Below are 22,627 nucleotides of genomic sequence, written 5' to 3'. Positions count from 1 at the left end.
ACTGATCTCCTTTAGGATGGACTGGTTGGATCTCCTTGCAGTCCAAGGGACTCTCAAGAGTCTTCTCCAACACCACAGTTCAAAAGCATCAATTCTTAGGCGCTCAGCTTTCTTTATAGTCCAACTCTCAAATCTGTATATGACTACTGGAAAAACTATAGCTTTGAGTAGATGGGTCTTTGTTGGTAATCAATAGCTGATATCAAAAATCACTAAAAGGAATGGCTAGCAGAATGAGTGATACAGAAAAATGACCTAGAAGACACAGTAATGGAATTCATCAAATCAGAACATCAAAAAGAAAAACAAATTTTAAAAAATGAAAGTAGTTTATTAAGAGATCTCTGGAATAATATTAAGTGTATCAACATTCACCCATGGGGTCGCAGAGACAGTCACGACTGAGCGCACACACACACACATCACCATTCACACTACAGGGGTCCCAGAAGGAGAAGAGAGGGAAGCCCAGAGGCCCAAACAAGATGAGCCCAAATAGAGCCACACCAAGACATATCATAATTAAAATAGCAAAAGTTAAAGAAAGAGAAAAGAGTCTAAAGGAAGCAAGGAAGCAAGAGAAAAACAAAGAGGCTGATACAATGGAATCCCCATAAGTCTATCAGCTGATTTCTCTACAGAAAAACCTACAATCTAGGATACTGTACCCAGCAAGATTATCATTTAGAATAGAAGAAATAAAGAATTTTGCAGATAAGCAAAAATTAAAAGAGTTCATCAATACTAAACCAACCCTAAAAGAAATGTTAAAGGTCTTTTCTAAGTGGAAAAGAAGTAAGAATTCATATAAAGGGAAAATCCCAATAAAAATTAAGACAAAAATGTAATAAGGACTGAGAATCAACCACTTAAATAAGCAATATGAAGCTTAAAAGACAAAAAATTGTAAAAGCAACTACAATAAACAAGGGATAGCCATGAGGATGTAATATACAACATCAAAAACACAAAATGTGGGGGAGGGGAGTAAAAATGTAGCTCTAGTAGAATGTGTCTGAATTTAAATGACTACCAGTCTAAAACAAGTGGGTACAGTTATGTCAACCTATATGAACCCCATGGGAAACATATATCAAAAACCTACAATAGACACACAAAGATAGAAAGAAACGAACATATTGTGTAGCATAAACAGTCAAAGGGGAAGCTATTAGTTAAGTAAGACAGTGGCAGGTCTATTTCCATAACATTGTGCTGTTAATGAAATAGCACAAAATTGAAGAAAGTCTTAGTGACCACAGTTTAAAAGTCACCCATCTAGGCTGATTCATGTCAATGTATGGCAAAAACTACTACAATATTGTAAAGTAATTAGCCCCCAACTAAAATAAATAAATTCATTAAAAAAAAAAAAAAAAGTCACCCATCTCAATTGCTTATTTCCAGCATTCTTCTCTGCTTTCTTTCTGTAAAAATCATCATACCTCTAACACCTCTGATCTCCATTTTCTCCATTTTTCTTCTCATTTCTGGGCTCCCCATGCTTCAGCTGGCTCTTATAAGAATTTTGCTGAGGCACTCTGCTTTCCAAGTGGCTTGTCTGTTTCCACAAGAGTCCTTAAAATCACACCTGCTACGACAAGTCCACTTGTCCTAAATTAGATTTTTTTAGTGACTTCCCTGTACGCATCCTGTTTCATTTCTCTTCACTTTCTCCTAATTTCAGCAATTCATTCCCTCATTTTTTGGCATATAAATAATTAAGAAGCTCACCAAAATTTCCAAAATGTCAAATCCAAAGGATATACTTGAGTGTTTGTCTGATCTGACTTTTCTTTGAGACAGCTTTCCACATAATATTGAATCCTTTCTCCCGGCTTTCCTACTTCCCCGGGTGATCCTTCATTTTCCGTTCTCCAGGACTTGCTGAACATCACAGCCACTGTGTTGTCTTATGTTGAATTTAAGCACCTGGGTGTTTCATCTCCTTCTCAAATTCACAGTGGCCAAAGGCAGTGTCATTATCTCCCCCATTTTAACTACTTCCACCAATCAAGTCAGAAAATGTGGGTATCACCATCCCTCTCGCCAACAGCTAATAAGACATCTCCTTGGCCACGACCCTTGCCCAAAGCCTTATCATCCCTGAGTTACCTTTCTCCCAGCCTCTATTCTTTCCAACATCACCTTTCCCTTCCTTCCATCTTCTCCTCTTACTGCCAACTCTATGATTTTTTGAAAATGTAAATATGAGTCTTTGACATTCTTGTTTTCAACCCTTTAATGTCTTCAGATCTCTACAGCAGTGCTTCTCAGACATCAGTACGATCAGTCACCCGGGAGCTTGTTAACACGTGATTTTGATGGGGTGGGGACATAGCCGGCTCCCTGTGCTGCTATAGCTCCTTGGATTACACTCTGAGTAACGAGTTCCAAGTTTATGTCCAAATCCCATAGCCCCTACAGTCTGGTTCCTGCTTGACATGACATCTGTGATCCTGACACTGCCCAGGAATTACCATCAAACCTTAGTCACTTCAAATCTTCATTCCACCTCGATCCAGGGACCCTCAGAGTTTCTAGATACATTTCCCATTTCTTTTGTCAGCCAGTAAAATAAGCACCAGCTAGAGATTGGTCCATATTCAAAAGATAAAAATCAGATAAAATTTCCATAATAGCAGGGCAATACATGTTTTACAAGCTCTTTAGTGTGAAATGGTTCAATAATATCACATTTGTTTCAAATTTCTTAGCAATTCACCTTTGGGTCTTTACCACAGTAATCTTTTTTTTTCTTAATGAAAATCTCACTAAAATTTTCATGTGGCTAGTGGTAAGAGAACAGAACTATATTGAATCTTATGAAAAATATATGATACATCTTCTTCTAGATATTGTCTTTAATATTTTCATGAGATGATAAATTGCTTATCTTCATTCTAGCTTTATAGCTTCTTTTGCTTTTATCATTAAAAGTGTCTAATAAAAAGGTAGATTAAAATACATTCGGCTGCTTAACCAGAGTTGAACATACTTTCCTAACACCATGAATGTTGGGAAGCAGCTTTTTTTTAAAGTTTTTTATTGGAGTATAGTTGATTTACAATGTTGTGTTAGTTTCAAGCGTACAGCAAAGTGAGTCAGTTACATATACATACATATATATATACATATATATGCACGTGTGCATGTGAGTGCTAAGTCACTTCAGTTGTGTTGCACTCTGTGCAACCCTATGAACTGTTGCCCACCAGGCTCCTCTGTCCATGGCATTCTCCAGACAAGAATACTGGAGTGGGTTGCTATGCCCTCCCCCAGGGGATCTTCCAGACCCAGGGACTGAACCTTGCCTCTCCTGCATTGGCAGATGGTTCTTTGCCACTAGCGCCACCTGGGAAGCTTATACATACATACGTTCTTCTTCAGATGCTTTTTCATTGTAAGTTATTATAAGGTATTGAGTGTAGTTCCCTGTACATTACAGTATGTCCTTATTAGTTATCTATTTTATATATAGTAGTATATATGTGTTAATCCTAACCTGCTAATTTATGTGAGAAAAAATTAACTTCCTTGTTCCTTGAGCCCAAAACAGAACCTACTATAGAAAAAAATCTCGCATCACCTAGTTGAGCCGTTAGGTTCAGCCTCATCTCTTCCCAAGTCCAGCAACACAACCCAACACTTCATTAGTTGTGAAAACTGCTCAGCTGTTTTTACACTCTTCTGTACTTTTGCATATGCTACTTGATCTGCTTAAAATTCCCTGTCTCACTTCCATAGCTAACTCGTCCTGATCTTTCAGAATTAGGTCAAACATCACCTGGATCAGGAAGCTTGAGCTGCTGGCCTTAGCTGAGCTAGCTTCTTACTGAGTTACCTATGAGGACCACCATTTGTAATGTGGAAAATCTGATTTGTCTGCATGATCCCAGTCCCCACTCCATTAGAGGCAGAGACCTCATACGTCCTGGGCCTGGGGGCACAGTGTTGAATTGCGTGGTGCTTATGGTAGACAGAAGAATGCCCTCTCCTCTCAAAGATATTCATATCTTAATCTCTTGCACCAGCTTTCCATTGGTTAAAGTGACTTTGCAATCTTGAAATGGGGTTTTTCCTAGATTATTATCTGGGTGGATCCAATGTAGCCACAAGGATCCTTCTAAGAGGAAAGATATGTCAAAGTCAGAGAAAGAGACGTGAGGTTGAATGATGCAGCCTGGAGCTAAGGCCTGTGCAAACTGAAAAGGCAAAAAAAAAAAATCTCCAAAAGTCAACGGAAAGGAATGCCAACACCTAGATATTGGTGGGTGAGACCCATTTTGGATTTCTGACCTCCTGAACTCTAAGATGGGCTTCCCAGGTTGTGCTAGTGATAAAGAACCTGCCTGCCAATGTAGGAGACTCACGAGACATGGGTTCAATCCCTGGGTTGGGAAGGTCCTCTAGAGAAGGGCATGGCAACCCACTCCAGTATTCTTGCCTGGAGAATCCCATGGACAGAGGAGCCTGGTGGGCTACAGTCCAGATCACAAAGAGTCAGACGTGACTGAAGCTGCTTAGCACACATGCATGAACTTTTTGAAAATCAGATTTTCAACATTACCGATGGTGGTCCTCATAGGTAACTCGGTAAGAAGCCAGCTCAGCTAAGAGTCTGATTCAGTCATCAGACTTTCCAGGAGGCCCAATAGTTAAGACTCTGTGCTTCCAATGCAATGCAAGGGGCAAAGGTTTGATTCCTAAGGGATATGCTGCTCCCATATGCCAGCACAGTGCTGCAAAAAAAAAAAAAGTGTTTTTACGCAACTACATTTGGGTGATTTGCTGCAGCAGCAAAAGGAAACTAATATAGTGCTCAATTAATGTTCTTTAACAGAACGCAGGAATAGAAAAATGCCTCTGGGCTCATCTCCTCGATTTTGTGCTCTGTCTCCTCTTTCTCCCTGAGCTGCAGGTAAAGGTGCAGATGATGGCTCTAGGACCTTAGCAAGATACCTTTCACACACATAGGTTTACTGCACACCCCTACCACCATTTCCGCCCTCCCCCTGACCTCCACAGTGTTCTGTTGGTCCAGATGGGGCAGGGCTGGGAGGGGAATAATGAAGGGCTCCACCAAAATGCAAAGTCCTGCTTCATTAAATATTTTCTGTCACTTAGTGGTGCAAGGCCCTGTGGTTGGTGCTGTAGGACATCTTTATTTGGTTTCTAGTTTAAGATTCTCTAGCACTCCTTGAGAACTGCAACAAGGTAAATTCAAGCATACCACTGCCGTTGATCCTTCGCCCTCCACGGGGTCTCTCCATGCTCCCCTTCCCCAGGAACACAGGATGGCTTACCTCCTTGGAGAACCTAGGTTTCTTGACCCACTTAGGTTAATCTTCTGAAATACTGCAAACATTACCTCTCCTTAGGCCTTTATTTCCAATGTAAGGTATGTAAATATATACTGGAAAAGACCTTTTTTGAAAGGTAGCTTTCATTTTCACAGCTATCTTCACAAATCTTTTAACTGCAATGGCAATGGTTAAAATGCAACAGCGATGAAGTCCACTTTGTAACTTGCAATCAGTCATCAGGCCTCTAGGTGTCGCCACCACCCAAGTCCTGTTATCAGAGGGCGCTGGCTCTGCACAGAGGAGCTCAGAATTCAGTATTGTTTCGAGATTATTCAGGAAAAAAAAAAAGCATAAAATATACATTATATATATTATACATACAATGTATGGGTTTCCCTGGTGGCTCAGATGGTAAAGAATCTGCCTGCAACATGAGAGACCTGGGTCAGACCCCTGGGTTGGGAAGATTCCCTGGAGATGGGAGTGGCACCCACTCCAGTATTCTTGCCTGGAGGATTCCAGAGAAGCCTGGCGGGCTACAGTCCATGGAGCCACCAAGAGTCGGACATAACTGAGCAACGAACACTTCCAATATACAATGTTATATTTGCACCTATATTACACATATAACAAATTTTTTGGCCTAGATCTTATGTACATTTAAAGAACATTGGCATTTTCCTCCACCCCATTCCAGCTCGTTTTCTGTGCAAAATTCAAATAAGAGAGTAAAAGTGGTACAGTGGTAAAGAATCCATCTGCCAATGCAGGAGACTCAAGAGACACGGGTTCGATCCCTGGGTCAGGAAGATCCCCTGGAGGAGAAAATGGCAACCCGCTCCAGTATTCTTGCCTGGAGAATGCCATGGACAGAGGAGCCTGGAGGGCTGCAGTCCATGGGGTCGCAAAGAGTTGGACATGACTGAGCACATACACCCACAAGAAAGTAAATGATGTACCTGGCTATTTTAAATTTTATTCTTTTGTTCTGTTTTCCACATTAGCACTGGAACATCCTGGATTTTGTTTGACTATCAAAATATTCATTAAAGATGCACCCACTTCTACAGATAAACACAAAAAATTGTTCATTTCATATAACATAGTCGGCGTTTTCCCTTCCTCTGGATTCTCACCTGTTTTTGGAGACTACTGTGAGCTGGTTTTCAAAGCAAGGGTAAAGCGGCAGACATGAAAGCATGGAGGCACTTGGAGCTCTAAAAATACTCCACAGTGTCACTAGTTACTCACTAATGTTCGGTTCTTTCCCATACGTACATGGTATGTGGAATCTGAAATAAGAATGGTGGGTGAATTCAGAAGGGTTCAGAAGAGTTGCAAGTCTGCCTTCCAATTCTGCCCCTCTGTGATCTTAAGAAGGTTTTCTCTAAGTAGCCACTTCAATTTGAAAACATATGACAAACTTTTACAAAAATGATCAGTTCAGTTGTTCTACTTTTCCTCTTTATGCTAGACTTGCCTCCTTTGTTTCCGAGTCTTTATTTACACCGTGGCAGGGCTATGGCTTCTGTGGTTTTGCTGGTCACTCTCACCCTAGGATTTCTCTTGCTCCTGACTCTGTAATTATTGCATTTTATTTCTAATAGCTGATGTAGGTCACATTTCATAGGCTAGGCCAAGACAAATAATTAGAAAGAACATTGTGTTTAAAGATATTCCTTGCGTTTCCTTTTTTTAAAAACTAAGGTTTGGTAGAACTAAAGACTGATACAAATCTCCATCAAGACATGTATGTATGTATGTGTATACATGCGTGCGTGCACACACACATAAATAAATCCACATCTTACATTTCAGATTTAGACAGCCATGTTCTGAGAACTTTGAATATAACCAAAGCTATTGTTAGGCAAAGAACTTTGACTGTAATCAAGGTTATTGTAAGACAAGAGAACATGCTGTTTTTATCATCCACCCCCTTGTTCTACCCAAGAAAAATACTGAACAGCAGTGAGCTCATATTAAGGCCTATGTCTAGTTACTGCTCAACTGGCAGATTTCTGTCAGGCTTCTGAAAGCAATTCACATTGATTTCTAACTTTGGAGCTAAAATTAATAAGAAGCCCAGGAAGGCCAGGGTTTTTCCTTGAACAGAGAAACAACCCAAAGGCTATGTTAGTGAATGAATTGGCTGTGCTCATGAAGTCTTGTTGTTTTAAAGTGTGTATATAAAAGAATAGCAACCAAATTGAAAAGGTGGGGCAAACTACTACACACAGAATGGATAAACAACAAAGTCCCACTGTATAACACAGGGAGTTCAATATCCTGTGATAAACCATAGTGGAAAATGAAAAAAGAGTGTGTATATCTATAACCAAATCACTTTGCTGTACAGCAGAAATTAACACACACTGTAAATTAACTAAACTTCAATAAAATAAATATTTTTAAAAATTGAGAAAGTGAATAATTACACAATAAAAGTATCATATGTGGGTCTGCTTTCATTGTAAGTCAACAGTGACTCTTCTACTTGACTACTGGGGAAATTAGAACATTTACCTAATACTTTTGTAAAGTAATAAAGTCTCAAACCTCCCTGGCATACCTATTAACAGTTGACAAATCTGGGCTTGTGGGTAAAGGAAATTAATTCCTGGAACTAACACCAATGTTGCCACTGATTTACTGACACCTATAGAATCTACACCATAGAACCTAAGAATTAAGAGTGCAGAGGCTGCCCAGGGCAGCTCCTCAGCACCCCAGAAATCTTTTCTACAGGTGGGCTTTGTACCACCAACAGTGACATCAACACGGTAAGCTCCTAAAACTACAGAGCCACAATGGAAGTTACTTTTCTTTTCCCAACCAAGTCCAGAACGGTGCTGGTTCTCTGAATATCTGTTACTCTTGATTTGGTACATATGGCTTGATGGCACACAAACCCCTCCAATACTGTTGAGAAAATGAAATCAAAGACAAGCATTCCAGCAGCAAGCTGAGAAAGGCATTGGGAAGGAACAGAGAATCCTGGACAGGTCATCTCGTGAAGCCAATTACTTTCTCAGTAAAATTAATTTTTCTTTCACTTCAGGCTCACTTAAAAGTTAATAAAGGAAGGCTATCTGGCAAGATAATCTATCTCTCCTTGACCCATCCGCTTAATCACTAGCCACCACGGACTGCAAGTCTAGGAAAGTGCCTAATCATTGGATTTAATTGGACCTGGCACCTACCGTTTCCGAATAACTTTCTCTGCCTTGTCTTCCATTAGAGGTAGATCTTTTAGGGTGAGTAAATAGGTCAGACTTTACAGAGAGTCTTTTCAATTTTCTGTTCACCACAGGAGTAAATTAAAAACAAAAAGAGAAACAGCCAAAAGCTATGCCCTTTATGCAAGTATTGGGTTCTTGGTATTTATTGTTTGGGAATTCAAGGGAAATTCTAGTGCTAGGCTAAGATCAATGCTCTAAAAATAGGTTGATGTATATCGTCTAAAGAACTGATTACATGAGCAGTCACTTCTAGAAACTTTAAATATATTCCTCAGCATCATGTTTTTTTTTTTTCCTTTAAGTTAAATTTCAATAGCTTTATAAAACTGAGAACCACAAAGCAAGGATGACTGGAAATCAAGGTTACATCCTGAGCTTCGCATCTTCCTGTAACATTTATATTTGTGACAAGACGCTCACCAGTAGCAACTGAGCGGGCCAACTTTCCATATTTGACAGCCAGGCCTCAAGTACTGCCTGAGATGCAAATTTTCACTTACATTACCTATACTTCACAAAACACAGATCATCCTTTGTTCTTAACGAATATGTGCAATTCCAGATGAGAAGTTACAACAAACAGAATCCTTTTATGATATGTGCCAGGTATCACTGTATTGTGTCTTAGCTCCAAATTCACCTGCCAACACATGTTCTGTAAGGATGGACAGAACTCCTGTAAGCATCTTTCCATCACAGTGAGCACGATGTTCCACTTGTTCAGACAGAAGGTGCTGGAGGGACAATGCAGGAGGGAGGGGGTGCTCCTGTGAGGCTGCTACATGGTGGGTCAGTGGGTTGGGTCTGATGGTGCTGCTTTAACTCCAGGTCCTAGAATATGTAGTGTCTTGGTGAACTTGTAGCTCTGGCCTGGCCATGCTCACCTGGTGCCCCCACCCCCCACCCCAGCCCCATGCAGGTAGAGGTGTTTGCTTCCTGTTGCCAAGCAACTGTAGGCCTGTCCTGCCCAGGGAAGCCTGTTAACTTCTCTGCCAACCTGTAGACTATAAATACAACTTTTCCAACAAACTCTAAAGCCCAACCTCCCTTCCTCCCAAGTTTGTCCTTCCTTGGACGTTCTCTGTCAGCCACAGGGTAAAATGCAATTTGTCATATCTGAGAGTCATCCTTTCATCAAAGTGTAATAATTCTTGATATTTAACTTCCCTTGTTTAAATCACCATGTGGTGTGTATCTTCTGATTGGTCACAGTCTGATAACAACACATTTCCCACTTAACAACCAGTAATTGTCAGCAGAAAAGACACAAGGCATCAAAGTTACTAGTGACACAATAAGAAAAAAATTCAACTTTTCAGGACATGGTCATACATTTAATTATCAAATACACCATTAACACATGCTAATAACCCATGTATTTCATCTGCTGCTGCTAAGTCGCTTCAGTCGTGTCCGACTCTGTGCGACCCCATAGACGGCAGCCCACCAGGCTCCACTGTCCCTGGGATTCTCCAGGCAAGAATACTGGAGTGGGTTGCCATTTCCTTCTCCAATGCATGAAAGTGAAAAGTGAAAGTGAAGTCGCTCAGTCGTGTCTGACTCTTAGCGACCCCATGGACTGCAGCCCACCAGGCTCCTCCGTCCATGGGATTTTCCAGGCAAGAGGACTAGAGAGGGTTGCCATTGCCTTCTCCAATACAAGTTAAAAAGAGGATATATATGTAATTCCTCTTTCTTAATACAAAGCTGACCCAGACCAAATAATTTAAGATTAAAAAGATGAAAAAAAGAAGCTTTTGAGATACTAAAAAGTACACATTTATGCTCCTAGATAAGGTACGAAGAGCACTGTGCTGTGCTCAGTCATGTCTGACTCTTAGCGATCCTATGGACCATAGCCCACCAGGCTCCTCAGTCCATAGGATTTTCCAAGCAAGAATATAGGAGTGGGTTGCCACTTCCTCTTCCAGGGTATCTTTCCAACCCAGGGATCAAACCCACATCTCCTGCATTGCAGGCAGATTCTTTACTGCTGAGCTACCAGGGAAGCCGGTACAAAGAGCACTATATCATACAAATGTAAATATCTATACAGGTACCAATGTAGGTATCAACAAACTCCAGGTGATAGTTTTAATATAAACAATATGGATCTGGTTTAATAACATCATGCTTGAGTTTGACTGGTGATTATGCCATTTCTGAAATAGGATAGGGCATATTCTGTCCTTTCTCAGATGTTTACCAGAAAAAAGATACAGAGGAGCCTGTGGGCTACAGTCCATAGGGTCACAAAGAGTCAGATGTGACTGAAGCAACTTAGCAGGCATGCAAAGGGCTATTTGCAATGAGAATGACTAATACACAACTTTCAGTAACACTGGAGAAAACTTAAAACCCATTCTCTGTTAAAATGACCCGTATTTAGGAAGATAGCCCTCTCCCTGGGTAGACACTGGTACCACTGAAATGTCCCTCATTCACTTGTCATCCCGCCTGCACTACCTGACTGCAGCAATAGCTGCCTCTCCTCACTGCAGATGCAACTGTTTACACTTTGTGACTTGGGTAAAGCTGTCCCTAGAGAACTGGGTCACTCTGGAATGGTCTCACTAAGAGGCAACCTGTTCACTGAATGAGTCCATGATAGGGAAAAGGTTGGGCTTTCCTGGTAGCTCAGTGGTAAAGAATCTGTCTGCAATGCAGGAGACACAGGAGGTGCGAGTTTGATCCTTGGGCCAGGAATACCCCCTGGAGGGCATGGCAACCCACTCCAGTATCCTTGTCGAGAAAAATCCCATGGACAAAGGAGCCTGGCAGGCTACAGCCCATGGGGTTGTAATGAGTTGGACAAGACTGAGCATGCATGCACAGGAAAGAGGTTGCTTCCTGTCATTATTCAGAAACTACCCACCAGTCTGAATGCTATAGTCATTTTACCTGGTGAATACGTAACCGATAACATTCTCTGTGCCCCGTCATTTTTCAACTAGGACGGAGATCCTGTCATATCTGATTTCTCATTTACGACTGGGATACAGTAGAATAAATATTTCTTAGGCATGTAAAACAGTACAGGAAGGGAAGCAGCTGTCTGAGTCCTTCCTTCTGGTTGCCAATCTGGGGAGTAAAAATATTGCTGTTGTCATCACTTCTGTTCCCTGTACTTGTTGGTTAGGATGTGGCTAGGAGCGGATTGTTTGAGTGGTTTACCATGAAGACAGGCAAAGGAGAGAGAAAAAGACAAGTCTGGGCAAGAGGAAGAGAGTCAGCGCTGAAATGCTGGTCTTCCTGCCCCAGCTGCTGAGCTCAGAGTGGTCTCTGAGCCTAACCGTGGGCTGTCCTGGAGCCCAGGATCTTTATTTCAACCTCGTGGTACTATTAACACACGACATGAAATGGATTGACAGGGAGAAAATTAAGACAAAAATATGATCTCAACTGAACAGATGGGACAATAGTAGCAATAAGCTAAATAAAACCAGCGTGAAAATGTGTCTATCATTTATCTCAGACAAGTTGTGCCACCCATTTGTGCTCAGTCCCTCAGTCGTGTCCGACCCTTTGTGACCCCATGGACTGTAGGCCACCAGGCTCCACCGTCCATGGGACTTCCCAGGTAAGAACACTGGAGGTGGTTACCATTTCCTCCTGCAGGGGATCTTCCCGACCCAGGGATCGAACCCTTGTCTCCTGCATCTCCTGCTTTGGCAGGTGCAGGAGCACTTTGCCACCAGGGAAGCCCAGAGACTAAATCTTGTCTAAGGGTGGGAGCTCATTAGAATGAGAAATCAAGAGCCCCAGAGCAGCAAGCAACATAGACAGCTGGCATCTCTGGGCTGGCAAGGGCTGTATTACAATCTTTCTCTTATTTCAGAGAAGGGTCCTAAACGAAATAACCTGAAGAAACATTCTTCCGCTTAATGAATACTGTTACCATCAGTTATATTCATGACAAAAATAATACATGTTTTCCCCCAAACTATTTTGCTAAGAGAGTAACAACAAGAAAAAGGTTAAAAATTCTGGGCATGAAAAGGAAGCTATTCTCCCTTAATACTCACATTCTGTTTTAATCTTTGACAATGAGATCAGAATGCAACTTTTAAAAAGCAGATGATCCATATATTCTTCTGAGCTCAAATAAGTTTTACAGATACAGAGAACATTTTAGGAAATCTAGGACAAAAATCCTATTAATATTCATCACTGTTCTGCAGATTATAGATGGGATCTGTGATTCATTAAATTCCCTCCTTTAAAAAAAAAAAAAAACACAAAAATGCCACCATGACTTAGTTCACAGGCGTGAATTGATTCAACAGGGGACATCAACGTGATTATGATAATAAAGGAAGAGGCTGGACACAGAGATGTCCTATGTTACAAGACATACACATTACTCTTTTGTTTCAGAAAAAAAAGAACCTCTGCCTTGAATTGTTCAAGCTAGAGGGACAGAAAAACCAAATGAGAAAAGCATTTATCTTGGCAGCATATTAGAAAATTATATTCCAGAAGATGTTCACCCTTCCTTTCATATTATAAATAAAGAAAGGAGATATTTTGCCAAAACTCAAAAACCCATTTAAGGTCTTTCATTATTATAAATTCAAGTAAAGAACAGTACTGTCCAAGAGAACTAAAGCCATATACGTAATTGAAAATTTCCTAGTGGCCATATTAAAAAACAGCAAAATCAGTTTTTAACATTTAAACCAATATGTCCAAAATATTATCATTTAAAATATAATCAATATAAAAATTAAGATGTTTTATTTTTTCATAAGTCTCCAAAATCTGGACCGTATTTTAAATTCACAGCACATAACAAGGTCAGCCAAGTACATTTCAAGTGCCCAATAATTCTATGTGGCTTGCTGGAACCACACCGAGCAGCTGTTCTGTACTATTGAGCTTTTGTTTCCATTACATTAATGATGATAGATATTTGCGCTAGAGTTTTTTCAGTGGAAAGTCTGGTGACAGTTAAGTTTATGATTATAGAACCCCAAAGGATGTATATTACAAGAGTGTGGACTGCTGTTTTAATAAAAAAAAGGTCCAAATCTTTGTGCCATTCATTGTAAGCAGTACCAAGTTTTCAGTTAGTATGCTTTCAAATGCCAGGGTCCTCAGCCTATGAAAAACACCGCCCCCTGATTAGCAGGAGCCTCGGAAGACTGCACTGTAGTTTCCTGTTCTTACAGCTGCCAACCAGGTATGAAAACATTCACATCACTTAGCTGACAAAGGTCCATACAGTCAAAGCTATGGTTTTTCCAGTAGTCATGTACAGATGTGAGAGTTGAACCATAAAGAAGGCTGAGTGCAAAAGAACTGATGCTTTTGAATTGTGCTGGAGAAGACTTTTGAGAGTTCCTTGGATTGCAAAGAGATCCAACCAGTCATTCCTAAAGGAAATTAACCCTGAATATTCATTGGAAGGACTGATGCTGAAGCTGAATTTCCAATACTTTGGCCACCTGATGTGAAGAGCCGATTCATTGGAAAAGGCCCTGATGCTGGGTTAAGATTGAGATCAGAAGGAGCAGGGGGCGACAGAGAATGAGATGGTTGGATGGCATCATTGACACAATGGACAAATGAACAAACTCCGGGAGATAGTGAAGGACAGGGAAGGCTTGCTGCAGTCCATGGAGTCACAGACTTGGACACGACTTAGTGACTAAACAACAATCACAACATACTGGGTTTATTCACACGATAGTGATATTTCATTCAGCCTAAAAATTATTTAATTATGAGTATAGGTTCAATACCATCTCCTTAAACTCAAAAAAATCATTCTGGTGGAGAAGGGGTGAAGTAGAAAAGAATAGCTTTATTCCTTTGCAGGGCAAAGGGGGTCTTAACAGGCTAATGCCCTTTTGTGCCCCACAAAAAAATTATTTTTTAAATGTCCTTTTAAGTATAACATCATTTTGGCCTATTCTTGTAAGCCTATTCTATATTGACATACAAAGGAAATGTGCATAAATAAACATGCAATCTACATAAAGATTTCCTTTTGGTTGTATTCTGCAGCAGAAAAATAAATCACATTAATTTTCTACCAAATAGCTGGAATTGATGATCCTTAAAATTGCCTCAAAGAAGGAACACTTTGAGAGCATAGTTGGTGTGTATGTCAGTTGTTAAGTCGTGTCCAACTCTTTGTGACCCATTAGATTGTAGCCCATCGGGCTCCTCTCTCCAGGGGATTTTCCAGGCAACAATACAGGAGTGGGTAGCCATTTCCTCCTCCAGGACGTAGAGAGGTTTCCAAGGTACATTTTCTCTTGGCTGAGATGCTGAGGAGGTGAAAATTAGCACATAACACATAATTTACACGTTTAACTTTATTTCCTCCAAATAGAATAAACTTTCACATGCTTTTTTCATAATTTTGGAAACAGTTTCAGAAGAATTTTTACTCTAAATGTGGTTTCTACTTGAATAGTTAAGCATTTACCAATAAAAGTAGAAAGAACTTTCAAAATTTAATTAAAAAATAAACACAATAGAAAAAATGGTAGAAGACCTTAGAGGGATTTCCAGGGAGAAGAAACAGGAATTCCCATAGTAAAACGTATTTGTCGTATTAGTAATCAAATATATGAAACCACAAGATACCATTTTACACTCCTCAGCTTGGCAAAATGTTGAGTCTGATGATCGTAAACCTGGGTGAGATCTAGAGTACCAGAAATTCTTGTACCCCAGTAGGAGTGTCAGTAGGTACCATTACTTTGGAAAACAACTTAGCCTTGTCTATTTAGGTTAATGATGTGCCTTATAGCACGTGTAATATAACAACTCCATTCAAGGTATACATCTACTTGTGTATGTGCCCCAGAAATCACCAGAAGAATGTAGCAATATTTCGTTTTTCTATTTCAAAGAAAGGTGTGTTTCCATATGGAGAAGGGAAAAACTGTGATATATTTATACAGTGAACTAATACTTAGCAGTGAAAATAAACAAGCTAGGGTACTTGCTTCAAAATGATTATGCCCAGAAGCAATGAACATAAAAATGAAGGCGACAGAAGAATACGGTTTAATTCCATTCATTCAAGATATGTACATTTAGGTATCTACACAAAGGTAAAATAATAAAGAACAGAAAGGTTACGATCAACACAGCGTTCAGGACGGTCTCCCATTATTAAATGGGGATGCGATAGGGTCAGGGAAGATCCCATGGTGCCACAAAGGAATGGCAGGAAGCTGCTGGCAGACACTACCAGGTTTGTGTAGTTTTTGTGTGTCAGCGAACATATTATATACGTGTGTGTGTGTGTGTGTGTGTGTGTGTGTGTGTGTACGTGCATGTTGATTCCACTGCAGGTATGAGATAATTTAAAAAACCAGAATGGTTGAAACATACAAAGAAAAAGATTATACACCATGTTTCAGATGAACCCTCACCTAGAACACTGAACTTACCTCTCGAATCACCACCCGCTGTCCTTGCTGTGAATGTTTCTCTGTTTCTCTCCTCCTGGAGGCCTGAGACTATTGTCCTGCTCAGACAGTCCCACTCACACTCTAGGGGCACAACACATACTGATTAACCGGATGACCAATCTAACCTGGCCTGCACTGCCAGAACACTAGCAAGTTTGAAAATCTGGGCTACAGGTAGGCGGGGGATTTACTTGGCTTCCCTGGTTTCACAATTTAGCACATTTCTGGAAACTGACAGCCTGTTCTCTTTATCTCCTCCTTCGCCTCCCTCGTCTTGGTGTCTAAGGTTAGAAACAGTTCAGTGACGGGCTTAACTTCAGACGCTGCCTTCAGAAATGTCTTCTGCCTTCAGAGGTGGCTGCGGCAAATGGAGCCCTGCTATTACAGATTGCAGCTACACTACTTTTTCTTTTTGCACTAAATTAGGGAAGTGATGGAGAAGGAAATGGCAACCCACTCCAGTGTTCTTGCCTGGAAAAATCCCTGGACAGAGGAGCCTGGCTGGCTACAGTCCATGGGGTTGCAAGAGTCAGACATAACTTAAGAGACTAAACCAATCAACCAACCAAGGGAAGAGAATCCACAGCCCAGCGCTTCAGTGTACCCATGAAACCACTGTCAGGTATTTGAACCAAACAAGGGATGAGTGATTTAATGCCATTCTTGGTCCTGGTCACCGAGATGATTCTGCAGTCACTTCCAATACACACACACACACACATGATTCTGCAGTCACCTCCAATACATGCACACACATACACACACACATATATAAGTGTCTCTTTGAGTGGTCAATGAGCCATATGCATTTTTACAACTAATCTACAGCTTTCGTATGGGCTGAGCAGCCCAGTTAAATAGGAAGGTTCAAACACAAAAGTAAAATTAGAAAAGGTATAAGACATGGTAGGGAACAAACACTCCATTTTCAGACTGTGTGTTTTCTGGAATTTATTCCTCTTTAATGCTGAATATAAAATCTGAGATTTCACCAATGCCTTTAGAGACAAATGCATACAAATTGAAATCTAAAAACAATAATTTTGCAGATCAAAGTGGGTCTTGACACTTTAGAAAAGATATTAAATGAAAAGCATCTGTAGAAAAAGAAAAACCCTATATAGCAGAATCAAATTAAAAACAAAACAAAACAGCAAGAGGCTTTGGTACCCTTCAACAACAGAGAACAAATAAGTTTAGTTCATTATTAAATTCATGTAATATAAAAACATCTATGTGGGAGTATTGGATAAATCTATAAAACAGAAACAAATCTAAAATATATTAGAGCCTGAGAGAAAAAAAAATCTTCCTTTCCTCCTCTTTGATTTTAATAGAACACCAGAATCTGGAAAAACAAGTACTTCCCCAAATAAATTTTCTTCTGGTCTGCATATACCTAGCAGGATGGCATTCTGTATTGTCTAATTTTAAAAAGGCGTAATCTGATTTTCAGCAGCACATTTCCTTTGCTCCAACAAGCCTGCTATAGGAAAGAAATATTCTGTCTTGAAATGCTCCTGATATAATATCTATGTCTACAATTCCCATCCACTTCTTTCCTAGGTGATTATCCAGATCTAAAGGCAGCTAGTTAAAGAAGGGATGAAGAAAATCATTACATGTTTGGAATTTAGCTGCTAAAACATGACAATTAAGGGCATATTATCTGAACACAGTGTGGCTCAGGTAAGCCCAGAGAGCAATACCCTCTGGACTCTGCAGAGCCTGGATACCACAGGAAATACCACACAATGTGCTTCTAAGCTCACTCGTAACAAGCACAATACCAGCTCAAGCTGGTCTCTCCTATTTCTTTGCTGATCAAAAAAAAAAGTACAGGTGAGGGTAGATGGTGTGTAACTGTGACAATAATTTAGCTCTCCTATTCATCTAGTCTCCTTAGGAGAATCTACTACAATCAGAGTAATTGAAAGGTTTTGAGACAAACAAATCTGAGTAGCTTTCTTGGTCTGGCAAGTATTGTATTGATCCTATGACCCCAGAATTTAACTCCCAAAGACTCAATCTTACCAAGGTGCTTCTTGGTACTCACTGGCAAGAGCAGACAAAATGTAAGTTAGATCACAGTAACATTAATGTTTTAAACTGCTGCATCTTAAAAAGAAATACTAAGTCTTATCAGACTTTAACACAATACCCAGTTCAAAAACAATTTCCTGGATAGTCCCTGGGATTTATCAAGTGGAATGTGACCTGGATTGTATTTAATGCCAGCTACGCAGTCATACTCATGATTTCACATCAGCTTTCCTTGGAGAGAAAACTGTGGATTATGTGTCTGTTCCAGTCAAGTAGGAATCAGTGGAATGCCTTCCTTCTGGTTGCAGTCCTGGCCTGCAAACCTCAGGCTGGGGATGTCAGCATCAGCATTCAACAGGTTCTTTAGAAGAGTCCACCTTTAGCAAGGTGGAGGGAGAGAGAACACAGGTGATAGGAACTCAATTCTTTAGTTCTTTTCCTTTCTTACAAACTTCCTGCTCAGAATATAAAGGGCAGGTCCACCATCAGGATGCTGAGAATAGCAGAATATCTTACGCAGTCCTCTGAGAGTTTATCCTATGCACGACTATTCCCAGGTTTGGCAACTAAAAACTCTTACGAAGTGTGAGCGGGGACAAGGATACAGTAAAAGCAGCCTCTGCCTTAACGAAGTAGACAGGTTCAGTACTTCTCTGCATCCACTTCAAAGGGAGCAGAGATTTCATATGGCATGTACAATCCAGAGTGAATCTCTGACAACCTCTTTCTTGTATGTACTCTGTTCTGAAAAATCACTGGTGCTCATACATGGAATAAGAACATGTACCTACATTACTCTGAAACTCTGGGACCGTGCACTGGCCAGAAATATGACGTGGCAGAGTGAGAGGACCAATGAAAACTGACACAGGAAAAAAAATGTATAGCAATATTAGTTATTTTTTAATATGCCTCATCAAGGGCTCCCAAAATACATCTAACCAAGATCTTCCTTTCTCAGAAAATATAATCCTTTCACAAAATATATAAGCAGCTACTAGTTAGGGGAGCTGCATTTAAAAATATATGTGTGCTTATGCATACTAAGTTGCTAGAGTGGAAATGCTTTCAGATATGAGTCAGATAACATCCCTTATAAATTTACTATCTAATTAGCGCACCTCTTGAAATATATCTTTTAAGCAATCTTATGCATTAAGTGAGACTTGCCCCTTGCAAGAGCTAAAGAAGCATGTATTTTTCAAAATAGCAATTCTTTTCATCCCTATAACTCGGTTCTGATCATATACTGTAACCAACTATGATTTCTGGACACATCAGGAGGAGCTTGGAGGATTTATGGGGGTAAGAATTTCCATCACCAAGAGGAGGCTAGAGCATCTAACTTTTTTCTACAGTTATGACAAAGCACTGGAATATTTGTGATTCTGCAGCAAAGACCTTCAGCCCTTTATCAACCAACATTGCTATTTTTCTTTCTGATCAAAATATTCTAAAAGCCTGGCAGACTAATTTCAAGGATATCACCTAGGTAGTTAGAAGAGAAGCAGGTTTGAGCCATACTGGCATCAACTACAAACCAGGGCAGATCCAGTATTTTCTCTCTGATGGTGCCACCCGCTTATCACTCAGTCATTCAGGAAGCACACCTGAAACAGGTGACCGTTCCTCTGGGTAAAGTGAGGCAACTGCAGGTAATTCCGAAAAGAAGAAAAAAAACCCACCACAGTCCTGATTTGGTTTAAAGCAATCATGCAATCCCATTAGACCCAAGTCTTCCCCAAACACCTTTTCCATGGCAAGCAAAGTTACTGATAGCGCATGTGGCTTCCGTCACAGTGATGCACTAGGTGAGCAGGTGTGCGCCGAGTACCAGAGGGGACTCTGAAATGCATCTCCATCCTCTTCCACTGGTCCTCGCTAAGGCTCTGCCTATTTATTTAAAAAAAAAAAAAAAAGCTAGTTATTGCATTACATGGGCAACAAAATTCACCCTGGCAAGTGATCTATATTATTTATTCATTTAATTTGTTTATTGGCCGCACCATGTGGCACGTGAGATCTTAGTTCCCCGACTAGGGGTTGACCCCCACGCCCTGCACTGGGAGCACCGAGTCTTAACCACTGGACCCTGGCATTGATATCTGAAATGTCAGGGAACAGAGAGGTTGGGGGTCACAATAAATCACCCTCAGGTGATGGATAAGAGCGAATCCTAGGTTTCAGGATCGGAGCCCAGATTTAAGTCACACCCACCTGATCTGCCAAATAGAAAAGGGGAAAAGAAGTCACCTGTTTCCAACACTGATGAAATGCCTCTTGCACCTGAGTAAGTGGAGTGGGGGTCAGTTACCTCACTCGGGGGCCCCACAGAGGGTAACCCGAGGGGAAAAACACCACACCTATCGGTAAACAGCAGATACCCCAATCCCCCCAGAGCCACCATGATCCAACCGCTGGATGGCTGACCCCTGGTGTGGGCGGGGGTGGGAGCTCTGGGATGAGCCCTCTGTTGGTTCAGTGCCCAGGGTTTACTGGGGTTACATGTTTTCAGTATTAGCCCTGAATGGGGGAGATCCAAAAGCAGAAACTTTCATTCCACGCTCTGTTTTGAGTCTATTATGAGAATGAGGTTGATGATTTCCTTTGAAAATTATTGGTGAAAACGTCTTTTCTCAGAGGTTGGTACCACAGAGAGCCCCAGACATCCATAGGAGGGTGTGCCCCCGGCATCCTACTCCCAACCAGAGTTTGGACAATTCAAGGAATAGAGAAAAGTGGGAAATCTGTATTTTAAGTATCAGTACTCACTTGAATTCTTTAAAAATGTACATGCAACAGTGTGTCAGTAGCTACAAGCATGTTTCTGGGCACTACTAAGAAGGCAAAAAATTGGAAGCAAAGTTGGTGTTCAATGTATTCATCATTATGCAGGGCACATTGGCTCTGGATGTGTCTGTCCTGCACGGGTGTTTTTTTTCTTTACTGTAATTAAATTTTATTCTGAAGCATGACTATATATCATCCCATTATATATACGTACACACACACACACACACACACACACACACACACACACACACACTGACACACTATATGGGATGGTGGCCCTGCAGGCCACCATTCTGCGACCTTCTACCGTCTGGTCTCCCGTCCACTCTGAACCCTGGCCAGTGTCTGCCCCCGGGTGCTGAATGTTCTTTTCCTATTGAGCTTCTCTCCCCTCACTGTTCCACAGAGCCATCAGATGCTAATGGAGCCTTTATGTCCCCTGGTGGGCTAGCTCGCCCTGTCCTTCACATGCTTGTGCTGCAGAGAGGGTAGGAAAGAAGACAGGAAAGGAGGCTTCATCGTATAGTGTATTACACCCATGAAGGCTCCATCTAGGCCTTAAGAGGGTAGACTGGATAATGAATTACCAAGGTACAAAATAAACAGCAATTCCCAGGTGGCTCAGTAGTAAACAACGCAGGAGACACGGGTTTCATCCTGGGTCAGGAAGATCCCTTGGAGGAGAAAATGGCAACCCACTCCAGTATTCTTGTCAGAAAAATCCCAAGGACAGGAGCCTGGAGGGCTACAGTCCTTGGGATCGCAGAGAGGGACATGACTGAGCACACATAAAATAAATAACTAGAAAGGGGGGAGATGCTGATTTGCTCTTCAAGCACCTCTCTCCTACGGAACTGAAGTACGAGTTGCTATTAATGCTTAAGGCCTTGAATGCTTCATGAGAGTAGCATGTATACAGCACCACAGCCTTCCGCCTTGGCTCCATGGGCTCCTACTCACGTATGATTCACTCATGAGTCTGAAAACAGGGGTAGGAATGGGTGGGGATGCCCAGAGCCCTCATTGCTGATGGGATGGTCTCCTGAAATCAAGCAAATCTCAATGGCATCAAAACCAACTTTGGGACTTCCCTAGTGGTCCAGTGGTTAAGACGCCACGCTCCCAATGCAGGGGGCAGGGGTTTGATCCCTGGTTAGAAACGGAGATCCCACATGCTGAGCAGTCAAAAATAAATAAATGAACTCTATGCCTGTGGTGATAGTTACACAAGCCTGTAAATATACCAAAAATCGTTGAATTGCAAAAACAAGTGAAATGTATGGTATGTAAATTATAAATCCATTAAAACATTTAAAACACAAGACCAACTTTAATCCCATGACCACAAGTTATGGGAGAATGCATATTTTACAGATCATAGGTTTCCTAAAAAATTTCTAAGAGAATATAAAGATTTTCAAAGAGTAAAAAGAATCAGCCCACACTGTCTCAAAGGAATCTACATCTTCAGGGAAAATGAAAACAAAGACGGCAAGCACACAGTATTTTTCAAAGATGTTTGCACAGACACTGTCCACTGGATTTATGCATCCGTTAGACTGCTCTTATCCCAGTTTTTTCCAGTTCTTTGAAGATAAATCTGGATTGTTTAATATCTTTTCATGAAACATGTTATAAAAATACTTTCATTTTCCCAAGTATTCCAATGTTCCATCTTTATAAAAATAGCTTTAAGAGCCTTTAAATATTTTATGTGTGGGTTTTGCCTCTGTTTAAAACATGTGCACAGAAACCACCCACCACCATCTGTGGACTTACTGATGTATAACAAAGCACAGTTTCACATTGG

General features: G+C 40.9%; 1 protein-coding gene across 1 annotated transcript in view; it reads right to left on the bottom strand.

The window, feature by feature from the left end:
* Positions 1–16,919: 16,919 nt before the first annotated feature.
* The window catches only part of SH3BGRL2 (SH3 domain binding glutamate rich protein like 2), a 69,442-nt gene continuing 63,734 nt past the window's right edge, over positions 16,920–22,627 (bottom strand). The window contains exon 5 of the mRNA XM_081530871.1: positions 16,920–19,917. Coding sequence (XP_081386997.1) covers positions 19,906–19,917 — 12 coding nt within the window. The 3' untranslated portion in view covers positions 16,920–19,905. The remainder of the gene's footprint in view (positions 19,918–22,627) is intronic.

Source organism: Giraffa tippelskirchi, chromosome 9 (genome assembly GCF_054371585.1).
Source record: "Giraffa tippelskirchi isolate mGirTip1 chromosome 9, T2T-mGirTip1v1.2.pri, whole genome shotgun sequence".
In the NCBI taxonomy this organism is placed as follows: domain Eukaryota; kingdom Metazoa; phylum Chordata; class Mammalia; order Artiodactyla; family Giraffidae; genus Giraffa; species Giraffa tippelskirchi.
Note: the sequence above shows the minus strand (reverse complement) of the source record. Positions and strands in the feature narration are given on the sequence as shown.